The 16,547-nt window shown below is 33.8% G+C and overlaps 1 protein-coding gene across 2 annotated transcripts in view; it reads left to right on the forward strand.

Moving 5' to 3' along the window:
• Positions 1-15,889, forward strand: part of RB1CC1 (RB1 inducible coiled-coil 1) — a 98,303-nt gene extending 82,414 nt beyond the window's left edge. Inside the window, exons 19-24 of one of the 2 annotated variants that reach the window (XM_041768476.1) lie at positions 5,267-5,321; positions 6,387-6,434; positions 8,390-8,448; positions 10,559-10,695; positions 13,650-13,720; positions 14,499-15,889. In XM_041768476.1, the coding sequence (XP_041624410.1) occupies positions 5,267-5,321; positions 6,387-6,434; positions 8,390-8,448; positions 10,559-10,695; positions 13,650-13,720; positions 14,499-14,576 (448 nt within the window). In that variant the 3' untranslated portion in view covers positions 14,577-15,889. The remainder of the gene's footprint in view (positions 1-5,266; positions 5,322-6,386; positions 6,435-8,389; positions 8,449-10,558; positions 10,696-13,649; positions 13,721-14,498) is intronic. The other variant, XM_041768477.1, reaches the window with a different exon arrangement.
• The last annotated feature ends 658 nt before the right edge of the window (positions 15,890-16,547 follow it).

The raw sequence follows: 16,547 nt of genomic DNA on the forward strand, positions 1-16,547 counted from the left end.
CACACACACACACACACACACACACACCCAGAGAGAAATCTTTTACTTTGATGAATATACCTACTTCCTTAGTTGTAGTGGTGGTATCATGGGTGTATATGTCTATGTCCAGACTTATCAGGATGTGTACATGAAATGTGTGCAAATTTTTACATATCAGTTATTATACCTCAATGAAACTAAGAAAGAAAATTCAGGCTAGTAATGCCAGCTTGGCCCGTTCCTGATTTCTTGTTAAATATGCTGGTTTCTTATTTCAGTCTACTTTAGGAATTTCCCCCTTAATTTTATAATTGTGTTTCTGAAGTTATAGAACAAAACTGCTTGTTTTCAAAAAATTAAAAGTAGTGGATTAGCAGTCGTTCTTCAAGTTCCTTCTCTAGATAAGCAGTATCAGAACTGGCATTAAACTCCTTAAAATTAAAATCTTGGGACCCTTCCAAATCATACTGAATGAAGAAATTCCACATCAAGTTCAGTTCTGAGATATTAAGGAGATATCTCAAAGCTATAGATGCAGATATTCTCAAAAAAAATACTAATAAATCCAGCAATATACAAAAAGGGATTCTTACTGGGTTTATCCCAGGAATGCGATATTGGCTGAATATTTTAAAATTAGTTTATGTAATAATATACCATATCAGTATCAATAAAGAGAAAACGGGGATCCCTGGGTGGCTTAGCGGTTTCACACCTGCCTTTTGCCCAAGGCGTGATCCTGGAGTCCTGGGATTGGGTCCCGCGTCAGGCTCCCGGCATGGAGCCTACTTCTCCCTCTCCCTCTGCCTGTGTCCCTGCCCCCCCTCCCCCCATCTATCATAAATAAATAAAAATAAATTAAAAAAATAAATAAATAAAGAGAAAGCATTTAAACACTTAGTAAAGTAGGAATTGAAGACAACTTCCTCAGCTTAATAAAAGGCATCTAAGAAAGCCCACAAGTAAGATCATACTCAGTGATGAAAGACTGAATGCTTTTCCCCTAAAAATCAAGAGGAAAAAGATCAGTTGAGGTTCTATAAAGGGCACTCAGGCACACGAAACTATAGGCATATTCCATATTCCATATTGGAAAGGAAGCAATTAAACTATAACATGATCTTGTACATTGACAATCCCAGGAATTTCACTAAAAATCTAAATGTTTAACAAAAGAAGCTCAAGATTCATACACTGAAGGTTACAAAACTTTATGAGCAAAATTGAAGACCTCAAAAGACATGACAAGTTCATTGATTGGAAGAGTTAATCTTAGACCACCTGGCTGGCTCAGTCGGTAGAGCATGCGATGCTTGATCTCAGTTTTGTGAGTTCAAGCCCCACATTGGTTGCAGAGATTACATAAAAATGAAATCTTTAAAGAAATAAAAAAAGGAAAACTTAAGGTAGCAGTTCCCGTGTGATCCGCAGGTACATATAGCTGTTGAAATGTGCCCCTTTTTTGCAGAAGTAGACAGTAGGTCCTAAAATTCATATGGAAATGCAGTTAACTCAAAATAACCAAAACAGTATGCAAGAAATAAGAATGAAGTTGAAAATGTACATATTATTTCAAAAATTAATACAAAGTCAGGGTAATCAAGACAGTATGGTAGTAGCCTGATTTATATATTTGTGTTTGTATAGATCACTGAAATAGAATTGAGAGTCCAGAAATAAGCCCTTATATTTATAGTCATTTGAACCCTTGCATTATGGTCAAAGGTGCCAAGAGAATTCAGTGGAAAATAATGAAATTGGTTCTTCTATTTACCTTATTAGACAAATCAACAAATTAATAAAATATCACACACTTAAATGTAAAAGCAAAAATTACAAGTAAATCTTTGTGATCTTATGTTAGTCAAAGCCTCTTCCTGAAAGAATTAACAGTTAGAAGAAGATATAATTCCTGCCTCAGTCAAGCTGATTAAAATGTAATTGGGGAATTACACATGTGGAAGAATTTAAAGCATTAAGTTATAATACTACATTACTGCTAATACACAATGAATCATAAGAGATTGCTGTGTACAATTATTCCCAATAAATTGGACAATCTAGAAGACATGGAAACATTCCTAAAAACATACAATCAAACAAGACTGAATCGTGAAGAAATAAAGAATCTAAACGGGCCAATTAATAGCCAGGAGATTGAATCTATAATTAAAAGGTCCCAGTCAAGAAAAGTCCAAGACCAGATGACTTCACTGGTGAATTATATCAAACTTTTTTTAAAGAACTAATACCAAACTTCCTGAAAGTCTTCTAAAACAGAGAAGAGGAAAGAACTCTACTGAACTCATTATACAAAGCCCACATTACCTTGATAACCAAACCTAACAAGAAAAGTACAAGAAAAATACAGAATATCCCTAATGAACAGATGCAGAAATCCTCAGCAAAATATTAGTAAATTGAATTCAGCAGTACATAAAGGAGCATAACTGTGATCAAGTGGGCTTTATTCCAGGGATCCAAGGGTGGCTCAGTATCTGCAAATCAGTGTGATGTACCACTTTGACAAAACAAAGTATGGCAATCATTTCATCATTTCAGTCTGTGAAGAAAAAGCAGTTGACAAAATTTCCAACATCTTTAATGATAAAAACTCTTAAAGTAGATAAAGAGTAAATGTTCCTCAACATAACAAAGGCCATATATGAGAAACCCACATCATACTCAACAGTGCAATGCTGAAAGTTTTTAAGATCAGGAATAAGACAAAGATGACCACTCTCACCACTTTTATTCAACATAGTGTACTGGAAGTCCTCGCCCGAGCAATTAGGCAAGAAAAGGAAATAAAAAAGACCCAAATAGACAAGGAAGATGTAAAATTATCTCTTTGTAGGTGACATGACATTATATGTAGAAAATTCTAAAGACCACAAAAACTGTTAGAACTAATCATAAATTTAGTAAAGTGCAGGACATGAAATCAGTAGTGTTTTTAAATTTTTTTTTTATTTTTTTTTTATTTATGATAGTCACAGAGAGAGGGAGAGAGAGAGGCAGAGACATAGGCAGAGGGAGAAGCAGGCTCCATGCACTGGGAGCCCGATGTGGGATTCTATCCCGGGTCTCCAGGATCGCGCCCTGGGCCAAAGGCAGGCGCTAAACCACTGCACCACCCAGGGATCCCCAGTAGTGTTTTTATATGCTCACAATGAACTAACACATTTGAGGAAACAATCCCTTTTATATTTGCATCAAAAAGAATAAAATTCCTAGGAATAAATTTAACCAATGAGGTGAAAGATTTGTATAGTGAAAACTACACAACATTGGTGAAATTGAAGAAGACAAAAATTAATAGAAAGATTCTGTTTATAGGTTTCAAGATTAATATTAATTTGGGGTGGGGGGTTCATTGGAAGCAAAAGCAACAGTTAAACAGGTGGGAATACATCAATCTAAAAAGCTTCCTTACAGGGCAGCCCCTGGTGGCTCAGCAGTTTAGTGCCAACTTCAGCCCAGGGCGTGATCCTGGAGACACGGGATCGAGTCCCATGTCAGGCACCCTACATATGGAGCCTGCTTCTCCCTCTCCCTGTGTGTCTGCATCTCTCTGTCTTCTCATGAATAAATAAATAAAATCTTTTAAAAAAATTTTTAAAAAAGCATCCATACATCAATAAAATGAAAAGGCAACCTATGGAGTGGGAAAAAAAATATTTGCAAATAATATATCTGATAAATTATTAATGTCTGAAGTATGTAAAGAACTCACACTCAATAGCAAAGAAACAACCCAATTAAAAAGTAAGCAAAAAAATAGACATTTTTCCAGAGATGACCTACAGATGGCCAACAAGTATATGGAAAAGTGCTCAATGTCACTAATCATCAGGGAAATACAAATCAAAACCAATAAGATATTAGTCACATCATATCTATCAGGATGTCTTATTAAAGAGACAATCAGTAGATAACAAATGCTATCAAGGATGTAGAAAAGAGGGAGCCCTCATGCACTCTTAGTGGAAATGTAAACTGGCACAGTCACTATAGAAGAAAGTATGGAAGTTCCTCAAAAACTTAAAAGTAGAACCACCATATGATCCAGCAGTCTCCTCTCTGGGTGTAAACATGCAAAGGAAATGAAGCCATTATCTCAAAGAGATTTCTGTACTCCCATGTTCATTGCAGCATTATTCACAGTAGCCAACATATGGAAACACCTAAGTATTCTTTCATGGATGAATGGATAAAGAAAGTGGGTAAGAAAATGGTGAATAAAAGTATATAATGGATTATTATTCAGCCATAAGAAAGAAGAAAATTCTGCCGTTTACAACAACGTGGATGAACCTGGAGGCCAATATGCTAAGTGAAATAAGCCAGACAGAGAAAGACAAATACTGCATAGTATCCTTCATAGAGTAGAAAAGTGGTTGCCAAGAGCTGGGGGAGTGACAGACTTCCAGTTTTAATTAAGACCTGAGGATATATATAACCTGGACAGAAAATGGTAACACTGTGTTGTATATTTGTATATTTGAAATTTGATAGGAGAGTAGAATTTCAGTGTTTTTTCTGCCTTGCAAAAAAGGTAAGTGGTGGAGGTATTAATTGAGTCAGCAGAGGGTCAGCTTTCACAATGTGTACATATATCAAATCATCATATTTTATCCTTTGAATGTCTCAGTTTTATTTCCCAGTTGTGCTTCAGTAAAAAATTGTAGTAAAAATATAAAATACAAGCCTATACTCAGTTACATTTTTTTTCTTTCAAATTTTTGGTTATTTTAGTGTGATAGATTCACACATGGCACAGTAACTATTAGCACATTTATAGCCACTTAATAGTACTTTTGAAGTTTTTATTGATATTTGGTTTATTTTTTTTACAATGAAACTTTAAATTCTATAGCTTACTCAAGGACGTGTAGCATTTTGTTTTGTCTCTATTTTTAATGGTGAAGCCACCCAAGAGATAACCACTTTATTGGTAACATAGATTAACCCATAGTAAGAAAAATGGTTCTTAATCCTTGGGAAAAAAAACTTAAAATTCAAAAGACCTTATCCCTAGAAAAATGCAGACACAAAGTTTCACTTATAATTTGAAATGATTTTTAGATCTAGGTTCAATATCTGGCACAAGGAATATACACCATTGAAATGTACTCTAAGCAGACTGCTTTTGAAAATTTAAGTATAAACCTTTAAATTTGTATGATGCTGTGTATTAATAGTTAAATTTCCAAATCTCACTGCAAAGTTTGAAGTCCAGAATTTTAAATGACTTGAACTAAAATAAATCCTTCTCTTTTAGAGAAAATATCCATATGCTATCTGAAGAAAAACAGAGAATAATGCTGTTAGAACGAGTAAGTAAATTGGTTTCTTGAAATACAGTGTTTGCTGTGTTCACTCTGGGGATGTAGTTGCATAAACCTTACATTGAAAACATACCCCATTGTGTTTATAAATTAGATCTTTTTTTAATAGTTACTTTTGGGGTTAATGTTTTGAGAATTCTGTCTTTTTTTTTTTAATCCAACTGACTAAATGTTTTACAGTATTTCAGTCCTCTTATTTTCATTTCTTCCCAATAAATGAAGTCTCTCAGTAAGAAAGATAGATGATCTTTATAAAATGAGTATACAGAATAATGGTTTTATTCAGTAACAGTTAAGAATGCGACAAAACATTATAAATATAAACTTCTTGTATTTCAAAAGCAAGGTAAATATTTTCTAGAATTGGGTGAAAATAGCATATGAATAATAAGAAAAGCTAAGAGGTTTTTTTTTTTTTTTGAGATAAATTGAAATTAACAGGAAATTGTCAAAGGGTTTCCTCCCATTTGTACTACCCAGGTTATATGTAATTTTGTTTCAAATTAAACATATCTTTGTTCATAGACCATTTTTCATTCCTTAGGCTTTTAAGATTTTCTACATTTTCTTTTGCTTTTTCCAAGCTTAATTGTCAAGATAAGAAGCCAAAATAACTTTGTGTTCTGTTATGCATTCTTATTAAAGGGTTATTATAGGGTTGTGTGATTGTCTTTGTCAAAAATCAGCTGAAGTGTGTGTTAAAACTACGGAATCCTCCTCTTAGGGCAGTCCTGTTCCTATCCCTTGTCTATCCCCCTGCAAAGTCTTTGGGGATAGATCTCAGCTATTTACTGCATATTTACAAGTGCCAAAGTAATTCTAATGCATATTAAGCTTTGAGAATTTTAAGCTTATTAAGTAAATGTACCCAAAATTGTTCTAATTCTCTTGAGCCTATAAATAATTAAAACAGTTGGAAAGGACCCATAAAAAAGAATATCCATACTAGATCAGAACATTAATGGGAAGATTCAGAAAATTTTGACAATTATTAAGTTTCAGTTTAAGAAGGTACAAGGGATAAACACAGGTCTCATTTTTTTTCTCCTACAGACATTACAGTTGAAAGAAGAAGAAAACAAGCGATTAAATCAAAGACTGGTAAGTTATTTTTCTTGCCCAATAGATGTTAACATTTTAAAATGTTTTGCATTATCTTTCATTATACATACCATTAGATGTATGGCTTGAGTAATTTATTTCTAGTAGTTGCATTGGGCCATGTGGATCATTGATGACTTGATTCTCACAGTGATGACTTTGGGTCAGATTTACCATCTGTGGCAATAGAGGTAACCAGGTGGACTGCCTTACTAATGTACTGTTAAAATCAGTCAACAAAATCAAGGCAGTGTTTCTGATGATTGATAAGTTATGATCACTTAGGATTCCATAATTGTATGTATTTATAACATCAAGTTAGGAATTTGAGTCAGTAACTAAGTTAGAGGTACTTTTCATAAGCCTTTTGAAAATTGACGTGTTCACTTGTAAGTAGGCATAATTAATATTTGGTATCCCTTCACTTTTTTTTTTTTAACTTAAATTGTTTTATCCTGCATTTCTTTTTGCTCTTTCCAAGCTTAATTGTCAAGATTTATCCTGACACCTTGCATGAGACACTGTATGGTCTTCTGAATTAATCTGGGTTCTGCCCTAACCTGTAAACTTAACCAATTGTCTTATCAGTTCTATAGTTGATCTTACATGCTTTAATAAAGCAATTACTTTATTTTTCAACTTTTAATAATTGTAATTTACAAAGAAATAGGAATAATCTAGAGCCAGTGTTTAATACTTTTGAAAAGATTTGAGATATTGACTGGAATTGAGCTTTAAAAGTGTTTATCTTGTAGGGAAATATCTTTCTTTTATTATGCCTTTCTTCCCCAACTTGAACAGCAAAATTACATCTGAATTCTATAGTCATCAATCACGTAATCAGTCTATAGTCATTCTAGTCAATCATTAATCATCAACATAATCTTGCAGCTATTTGCTATTTTTGTAATTAGAGCAAACTGTTCAGAAAGACGGAAAGAGGGATCCCTGGGTGGCGCTTAGGTTTGGCGCCTGCCTTTGGCCCACGGCGCGATCCTGGAGACCCCGGATCGAATCCCACTTCGGGCTCCCGGTGCATGGAGCCTGCTTCTCCCTCTGCCTATGTCTCTGCCCCTCTCTCTCTCTCTCTCTCTCTCTCTCTCTCTCTCTCTGTGACTATCATAAAATAAATAAAAATTAAAACAAAACAAAACAAAAAGACGGAAAGAGTTTCCTAATCCTAGACATCATTCAATATGCTGCTTTATGCTGTATTTCCAATAGAATATAGGCTCTATTTGGCAAGGATTATATAGTCAGTTTTGTCTGTGTTCCTAGCACCTGGAATAGTAACTGGTACACAGTTGTTGCTTGGGAAGAGTTTATGAATGAACAAATTTTGCCCTTCAGATCCAAAGAGTACCCCACCCAGAAAGGTGTCTCAGTGTAAAGCATACTTTCAAGTCAATTTTTGACTGCTTTCACACAGTGCTTTCTTAAATCTAAACCCTCATTTATAATGTAAGAAAAACTTAAGCTTTTTTAAAAATCAAAATACAATTTAATATGGTCTAGGAAATGGTCAACCTTGTCTAATGAGATATTGAGCCTTCGAATAAAATATTCCTAAAGTTTTTTGGTTCTCTTACCAAAAGGAGAAACTGGAAACTGATGTGTAATAGTGGCAAACTATTCTCCAAAACTTGTCAGTCTCTACTTTTTGATATTTCTAATAATAACTATATAATTACATATAAAATATGATTTTATATTTAGTGTTTAATGCAACCAAATTTGATTAAGAAAATAACCATAAGTAAAAACGTAGGTGAATTTGTCCACTAAAAATCACTGTTGAAGGAAAGGAATTATATTAATGAACCTCATATTTTGGACTCTTAAAAGTTGGGACACAGATGTGAATATGTGTGACATCAAAAGAAATTTTTGCAACAAGGACCTAATAAATATATGTGGTGCTTTATATAAGCCTTATGAACTATTCATTTTTTTAGATGTCTCAGAGCATGTCTTCCGTATCCTCAAGGCATTCTGAAAAAATAGCTATTAGAGAGTAAGTATTGTATTTTCTGTTTTTCATGTGGAATAAGTTTGTTGACTTGGATAGTATTAAACTGTTAATGAAAATATATTTCATTGGCTATAATCCTTCAGATTCAGGTACATTGAGCTGAGTGTTTTGTACCTATTGGTAGTAAAAAAATTTTTAGTAAAAAGCAAAGCTTTTCTAAATTTTTACTCTTAGGAACATTAGGATTATATTCGAACTCATTCCTCTTACAGCTTCAGTTATCATTTTTACACGAATATTCCTGAAATCTTTTTGACTACTTTTCAGCTAATGCCATGTCTTTTAAAACCCATTTATCATTTTAGTCTTTTTTATTTTCAGTTGGAGAGTCAATTAGGAGATTTTTTTAAGTTGCAATGCTTCCTCATTTTATTTTTTCAGACTTCATTTTATTGATATACTACAAATTCACAATACACTGTTAGTCAAGTAATTTCATAGACAGTGTTACAGGATCACATTACTATATATTGGAGTTTGGCATGGTCTTTTTGAAAAGGAGAGTCTCTGTAATAACAGTTTTCAAAAAGCATTGTTACCAGCTCATGAACCCTGGTTGGTCTTCTATACGTATCAATACAGATACAAAAATCAGTAAACTAAATATTTTCATAAGACCCTTTTTTTTTTTTTTTTTTTGGTCTGTAACAAGTCTGTCAACTAAATTTTTGGGTGTCACATATCTGTGACTTTTGACCTTCGACCCTTAATTAGAATTTTATCTTTTCTCTGTGATTTTAAAAGACTAGGTGGTATCTGGTTTTATGTATTAGCTGTCTGTCAATTCAAATCCAGTTTTTGACTGTTCAAAGATTAAAGTGAGATGAGCTTTAAAAAAAGAAGTTTGTTTGTTTTTTTTTAGCTGCCTAAAGAAAGGCCCTGTCTACCTTTTAAAGGTATTCTGTTTGGTATTTAGCCAAAACAGCGCCTGCCACATCTTGATAGGAAGGCATCAAATATTTGTAAGATAAGCAATTAATGAATAAAAAGCTGTTATCCCTTAAAAGCTTTCCCAGTGATTTTGATGATTTATCAGGTTCAAGACCTACTAAATTAAATTATCTTGACAACTAAGAAATTCGAGATTAACTTTTTTTTTTTTAACACACAGTGTTATATTGGTTTAAGGAGTACAAAATAGTGATTCTGCAATTCTACACGTTATCCACTGTTCATCATGATAAGCGTACTCTTAATCCCTGTCACCTATTTGACCCGTCTCCCCCGCACCCCACCTCACCCCTCGTAACCGTCACTACTCTTACTCAACATAGTACTGGAAGTCCTGGCCACAGCAGTCATATAACAAAAAGAAATAAAAGGCGTTCCAATTGACAAAGGGAGGAAGTAAAACTGATGACATGATACTATGTAGAAAACCCTAAAGGCTCCACCAAAAAACTTCTAGAACTGATAAATTCAGTAAAGTCACAAGATAACTTTCAAGGCCTGTTGATATTTTGAACAGCATTTCTAAAAATGATTCTAAAGAGACAGAACCAATTAAAGTATTTGGACAGTTGTACCCACTTTCTTCCCTTGGCTTGTTCTTTCAGGCCTTCACCCTAAAGCAGTAATTTCAGTTGACTTGTTTAAACCTAATTAAGTATATGAACTGAGCACAATTGGTTTTTCTTTCAAATTGAAGAACTGTATACCTGGATATGGGAGAAAGAGTATGTAGTCTTTCTTTGACACTGTGACTGACTATAAGTAAGTTCACTCAGAATTTGTTTTATGTTCTAAGACAGAAGATGAGAATGAATATCCTCTGCCTGTAATTGGTGACTATAATAGGTACCCCCCCATCCAACCTTTTTTTTTTTTTATTTTTTAAAGCTATAGATAGTATTAGAAATTTTTTAATTTTGGTCTTTGATAGTCATGGGCATCATCCTTTGAACATCTGCTGTGTATGACCAGCACTCCCACTGGGAGCAGGGTAGAGTCAAAAAAAAAATTGTTAATGTGAGTTTTAATAATGTATTGATATTTGAATATATGGCTGAACATTGCAGAATATATACTTAAAGTTTTGAGAAGGAGGGTAGTGGTAAGCCTTTAGGACAATAAATTACGTTTCTTCACTCAGTTTTCAGGTGGGAGATTTGGTACTCATCATCCTAGACGAGCGCCATGACAATTATGTATTATTTACTGTTAGTCCAACCTTGTATTTTCTGCATTCGGAGTCTCTGCCTGCCCTGGATCTCAAACCAGGTGAGGGTGGTAAGTGTCACATCCATAACTAAAATAATAAACCTAGAGTGGAGAGAATATATCAAAGACTTTCCTACCATCTTGTCTAATTATAACAGAATTAAATCACTAAGAAGGAATTCTGCTTAATGTTTTTTGTTTTGTTTTGTTTTATAAAATATGCTCTGTACAGAATATTTTCCTGGATTATACAGACATTTGAAAATTAGAGTGTATTTAATGCCGTTGGGCCAGATATTTCATACCCTAGGAAAAACAGAATTATATTGTCAAAATTCCCTTAAATGCAGCTTATTTAAGTTTAGTTCACACTCATTTGTTTACAAAGGCAATAAAGACTTTTTTAGGGAAAAAAATTCTCTATGTCTTTCTGTCCTGTTTATCATCTTATGTTCCTACTTTGTTTTTAATTGAACTTGTCAATACTTAGTTTTTTTAAGGCTTTTTAAGAAAAGTTTTATTAAAATTTACTAAATGACAGTGTTTTATATATTACTTTGATCATTAAAGAATAGCTGCCTTGGGATACTTTAGCTTAAATAGAATTATTAAATGTAAGAATATATGTCTGTCTACATTGATGTTTCTGTTTGGAATGACTTACCAACATGGGCAAATACCAACTCTTGAACTAGGCCAGTGTCACATCACTTCATCATGGCTGTGGGTGATGGGTTATAAAGAATGTCCATAGACTTGTATAGTTTTCGTATAACCTTGAAAAATGAGAAGATAAGCTAACAACGTATTGGTTTTGTGCATTGAAAACAGTGAGCTTAGTATTTTTTTTTTAATTTTCTGTGGATGTCTTTGTTTCTGATTTCTTTTTTGTTGTTGTTGGTTTTTGTTTCGGATTTCTTTAAACTTTTTATTTGAAAATGATTTTTAAATTTACCAATGAGTAGTGCCTGGGTGGCTCAGTGGTTGAGTGTCTGTCTTTGGCTCAGGGCATGATCCTGGAGTCCCACATTGGCTCCCTGCATGGAGCCTGCTTCTCCCTCTGCCTGTGTCTCTCCCTCTGTGTGTGTGTTTCTCATAAATAAATAAAATAAAAATCTTTAAAAATAAGTAAATAAGTAAGTTTACCAATGAGTTGCATGGTAAGTACAGTGAAAAAAAAAAATAAAAAGACCCATACACCTTTACTCAGATTCACCTGTTCTTAACCTTCTGCTCCATTTGCATTATGTTCATGTGTACGTCTAAATGTATAAGTACATAAATATACACAAATGTGTGCTTGTTTTTGTTGCCAGAACCATATGAGGCTTATAAGTTATATCATGGATCTTTGTTTTTAAATATTTCGATATGCATTTCCCAAGAATAAGAAGGTATTGTTTAAATCTAGGAAACACTTGAGGTGCCTGGGTGGGGCTCAGTCAGTTGAGCCTGTGACTCTTGGTTTTGGCTCAGGCCATAACCTTAGGGTCCTGGGATCAAGCCCTGAGTTGGGCTCCATGCTCAGGGTGTGGAGTCTGCTTGAAGATTTTCTTCTTCTGCCCCTCCCTCCACATGCACATGCTCTTTCTCAAGTAAATCTTAAAAAAAATAAATAAATCTTGGAAACACTTTATACTCTTAAAGGTTTACAATGCATATTATTTTAAAGGCTCAGAAGTCTTAGAGAAAAGAATGTATTTAACAATTTTACTTGGGGGATCCCTGGGTGGCTCAGGGGGTTAGTGCCGCCTGCAGCCCAGGGCGTGATGCTGGGGTCCCGGGATCAAGTCCCACATCGGGCTCCCTGCATAGAGCCTGCTTCTCCATCTGCCTGTGTCTCTGCCATTCTCTCTCTCTCTCTCTCTCTCTCTCTCTGTGTGTGTGTGTGTGTGTGTGTGTGTGTCTCATTAATAAATAAAATCGTTTAAAAAAAACAGTTTTACTTTACCAAGGAACTCCACCCTTCTCTCCCCCACCCTACCCACCCACCCCCCCTTTTTTTGAGAAGTACAGAACAGAGAATACCAAATGGAGATGATGCTACCCTACCCCTGTGTCATTGCCATGGGGATTATTAGAGTGTTTTTATGGCCATGACAGTGAGACTGCTTACTCCTCAAGCAAAAACATAGGCATTTAGTTTTAGATGATTCTTTTTGGAAATGATGAATTGTCTATGAAGTGCTATATTAGTCTTCAGAGTATTTCCCATATCCTGTGGTTCTTGGGCTTTTATCTTTATATTTTTATTTCTGATAGTTTATTCATGATATCTTTCATTTATATGTTGCCAAATTATGTTTATGGAATAAAAATCAGTTTTGTCTTCCCTTAAAACCTCAAAGGCTTTAGCCTAAGCTGATAATTTACTAGCCAAATACTTTTGAAACCAACTTATCCTCTGAATTTAAAAATAGAATGAGTACTTTCCTTTTCTTAGCTTGTCACACTTTGGCTCTATGATGACTAGCCTTTTCATCCTGTCTCCTCCCACATTTTCCATCTCCCCTTCAACACAAGCAGTGCCTTTCTAGACTTTGGTTCTTAGCCCTGTGAGTATTACTGTTTTTTGTGTACTGACAGTGTTAACACTGCTATGCCAGGCACTGTGGAGTAGGATATGAGGCAGGTGCATCTCCTGCCCTTGAACACTGTGTGTTAAAACCAGTGCTTTGCTTTGAACCTAGAAAATAAACTCAGTAACTGCTTTCAGAAATGGAAATGGTCATCTTCATTAGCACTTTCAGTAGATGGCACTGTTGAGCTAATTTAGAATTCCTAGACTTCTGATTTGTGCTTAGACCTTTTGTATTTCTTGAACTTTATTCTATGATTGATTAAAAGTAAAATAAATTCATTTTTGATTTATAAATCTTTTTGTATTTAGTGATTTCAGTTTTAAAAGTGTTATACTTGTTTTTACTTTTGAGGACTTTATTGGTCTGTTTTGATTCTGGCAGTTATGTTTTCATGACTTATAACTGTACTTATAAAAAGAAATTAACAATTTCATTCAACAGCTTCAGGTGCATCAAGAAGACCATGGGTACTTGGAAAAGTAATGGAAAAGGAATACTGTCAAGCCAAAAAGGTAAAAATTACTAGATCAAATGATATAAAACTAGGAATTATCAAGATTCAGATTCACATGGTCCTTTATATAGAAATTATTACTGGGCCATTCATCGGTCCTTTAGCTCATTTGATTTATACCTTGAATCTAATGAATATGAGTACAAATCACCAATTTATTATTTATCTTTATAGAGTAGATGAAGGTAGATTACCAACAATTCATCAGGCTATAACATGAAAATGACAATAAGTATCTGTTCTTTAACTATCAAGTTATGTGTTTTCTTGTGCAAAAAAGGAACACACGGCATAACTAATGATTAAAAATGAATCTATTTGTCGTAGAGTTGTTTTCTTATTTTCATATGCTGCCCCCATTGAAGAAAGATAATGCAAAATATTTGATGGCTAAAGATATACCTGACTATAATGTCAGCAGTGTCAGTGCTATAGAGTCAATGGAATCTCATGAACATTTTTCCTAACTCACTGTAATTTGGGGCCCCGTTGCTCCAGAACACTAATAAAATTTAAACTGTGTATTGAGGGTTCTTTGATACTTAAAACCATGATACATGTCTCCTTTTGTTCTATATTCTTAAGCAATGATTACCAGCTCTCTCTTCCATCAATATTAATGGTTCAGAATACTCTTAACCTGGTGAGGGGTGGTCTTGTGTAGTTTGATAAAGATTTCTCAACCCCCAGTACTCCAGCAATGAGTAGTATGATAGGACAGTACCTATGTAATTTGGTTTCAACTATTTAAGTGATTCCTTTTCTTCTCTTCTTAGGCACAAAACAGATTTAAAGTTCCTTTGGGGACAAAGTTTTACAGAGTGAAAGCTGTGTCATGGAATAAGAAAGTATAACTTATGGAAGAAATTAAACATTCTGTGACATGTTTCTGATTTGTCCTACAGTGCTTATTCATCACTCCAAAAACAGCAGGCCATCTTTTTATATAAAAGTCACAGTGACAATATACTTCATTGGTGTATATCATTTACTTTTTAACTGGCTACGTTTTAGGAACAATAAATTCATCAAAACCCTCGGCTGAATTAAAATGGTTTTTGTTTTTTTACCCAAATAACTAGAAATGCGGACCAAACTAGTTTATTTTCTCAAAGGGCATACCCTGCATTGTGGCTTATGGTTAGCCATATTAATTGCCTGTTACATATACATTAGCTTGGACTTAGATATTAAATGTTAGTTATTATTACCAGCATTTGTCCTTTTGTGAAACCAATATCAGAAAACTTGCACTCTTAAACACATTCTTTATAAAATGTATAAATTCTTCAAAACTACTTAAAGAGGAGTGTTATTGCATGCAGATAATCATAACTTTGAGTTTGCCTCTGTAGATTACTAAAGCAAATTGTTTCATTTATTTTTTTAAATGCCCTTTGATGTTTCAAAACAAAAAGAAACTCTTCATTTGATTGACTGATGTTAAGATCAGCCATAATCAGCAATCTTCAAAAGCACTTTCAACAATGGTCACCTAGGTTCTAAAGGGAAGAGTCAGTGCTATTGACAGTTTCAAAAGCAGCACTGGAACCTTCCCAGTCTCTATTATTTGTTTTAGAATAATCATATTGATGAAATCATAATTCATGGTTTGATTTCAGAAAAAGCATATTCATTGTACATTAACCATTTAGAGGTCATTTAAATAACAAAATATTGTATTGTAAAAGACATGTAGAATTTTAAAACAATAAAGATTTGAACCTGTAAATGTGTGTGCCTTTTAAAAAGGGATACAATTTTAATATATTTGAGTGATTGCTGGGAAGTGTGAAAAACTTGTTCTGTATCATATCAAAAGAGAAACATGTTTATTACAAAAATGTTCTTTAACTATATACTATGTAACAGGGTAAAACAGTGTTATGTAGAATAGAATTGTGTAAACTAGATATGTAGACAAATTGCTATGGAGCAAAGGTATTTAAATGAGTTAGTTGAGTTGGATGAGGCTTATTTCAGGTTTGTTGCTAGAGAACAATAATAAAATATTCTTTTTCAGAAAATATTTAATTTCTTCTTAAAAATAAGTTAAATATTTTTTTAAATATGTATATCTAATAGTACAGAAAATGGAATAAACACCATAGTGTATAGAAAACTGAATTTGACAACATATTGATGAATAAATGAACAAATGATTTCACATGTTTCTATTCAATCCTTCCATGACATCTCAATGCAAAAAAATACCAAAGCAATAAACTACTTTATATACAGAGTGGTTTTATTAAGCAGATTTGGTTGGGTCTAAGTAAGTCTGCCGGGTGGACCATTTTGACTTGCTTGGTGCCCTTCACACATATAAATATGTGGTCATTGTGCTATGGAATAACAGTGGCCTGACACATGAAAGCTATCATCTCATTAATGCTACTCTTTCATGTTGGATTTTATTGCTTATAGTTTTTCTTAGATTCTATTTTATATTCATCCTGTCAATCTTACCTTTGTATGGTTATGGTCAATGTACTGTGCATTTGGGCATCAGAACCCCTGAGTTCCATTTCTAGGTCTACCTTAACTTTGGACGACTTGCCTGAACTGAACCACAGTTTTCTCATGTAATAAAATAAAATGGTGTAATAATAGGACCTGCCTCATAAGGTTGTATTGAAGGTTGAGTGATGAAAATAACGTAAGGTACTTTGAACCAATTTCAAAAAACAGATTAAATAAAATATTAGCTATTGTAAAGTTTTTTTACATACTCAAACTCTAGTAGAATTGTATCTATTACAGGAATGAATATTTAAATCACATTTTACTGCAAGTAAAATTTAAGCACATGTGAATCATGTGGA

Source organism: Vulpes lagopus, chromosome 9, assembly GCF_018345385.1.
Source record: "Vulpes lagopus strain Blue_001 chromosome 9, ASM1834538v1, whole genome shotgun sequence".
Taxonomy (NCBI): Eukaryota; Metazoa; Chordata; class Mammalia; order Carnivora; family Canidae; genus Vulpes; species Vulpes lagopus.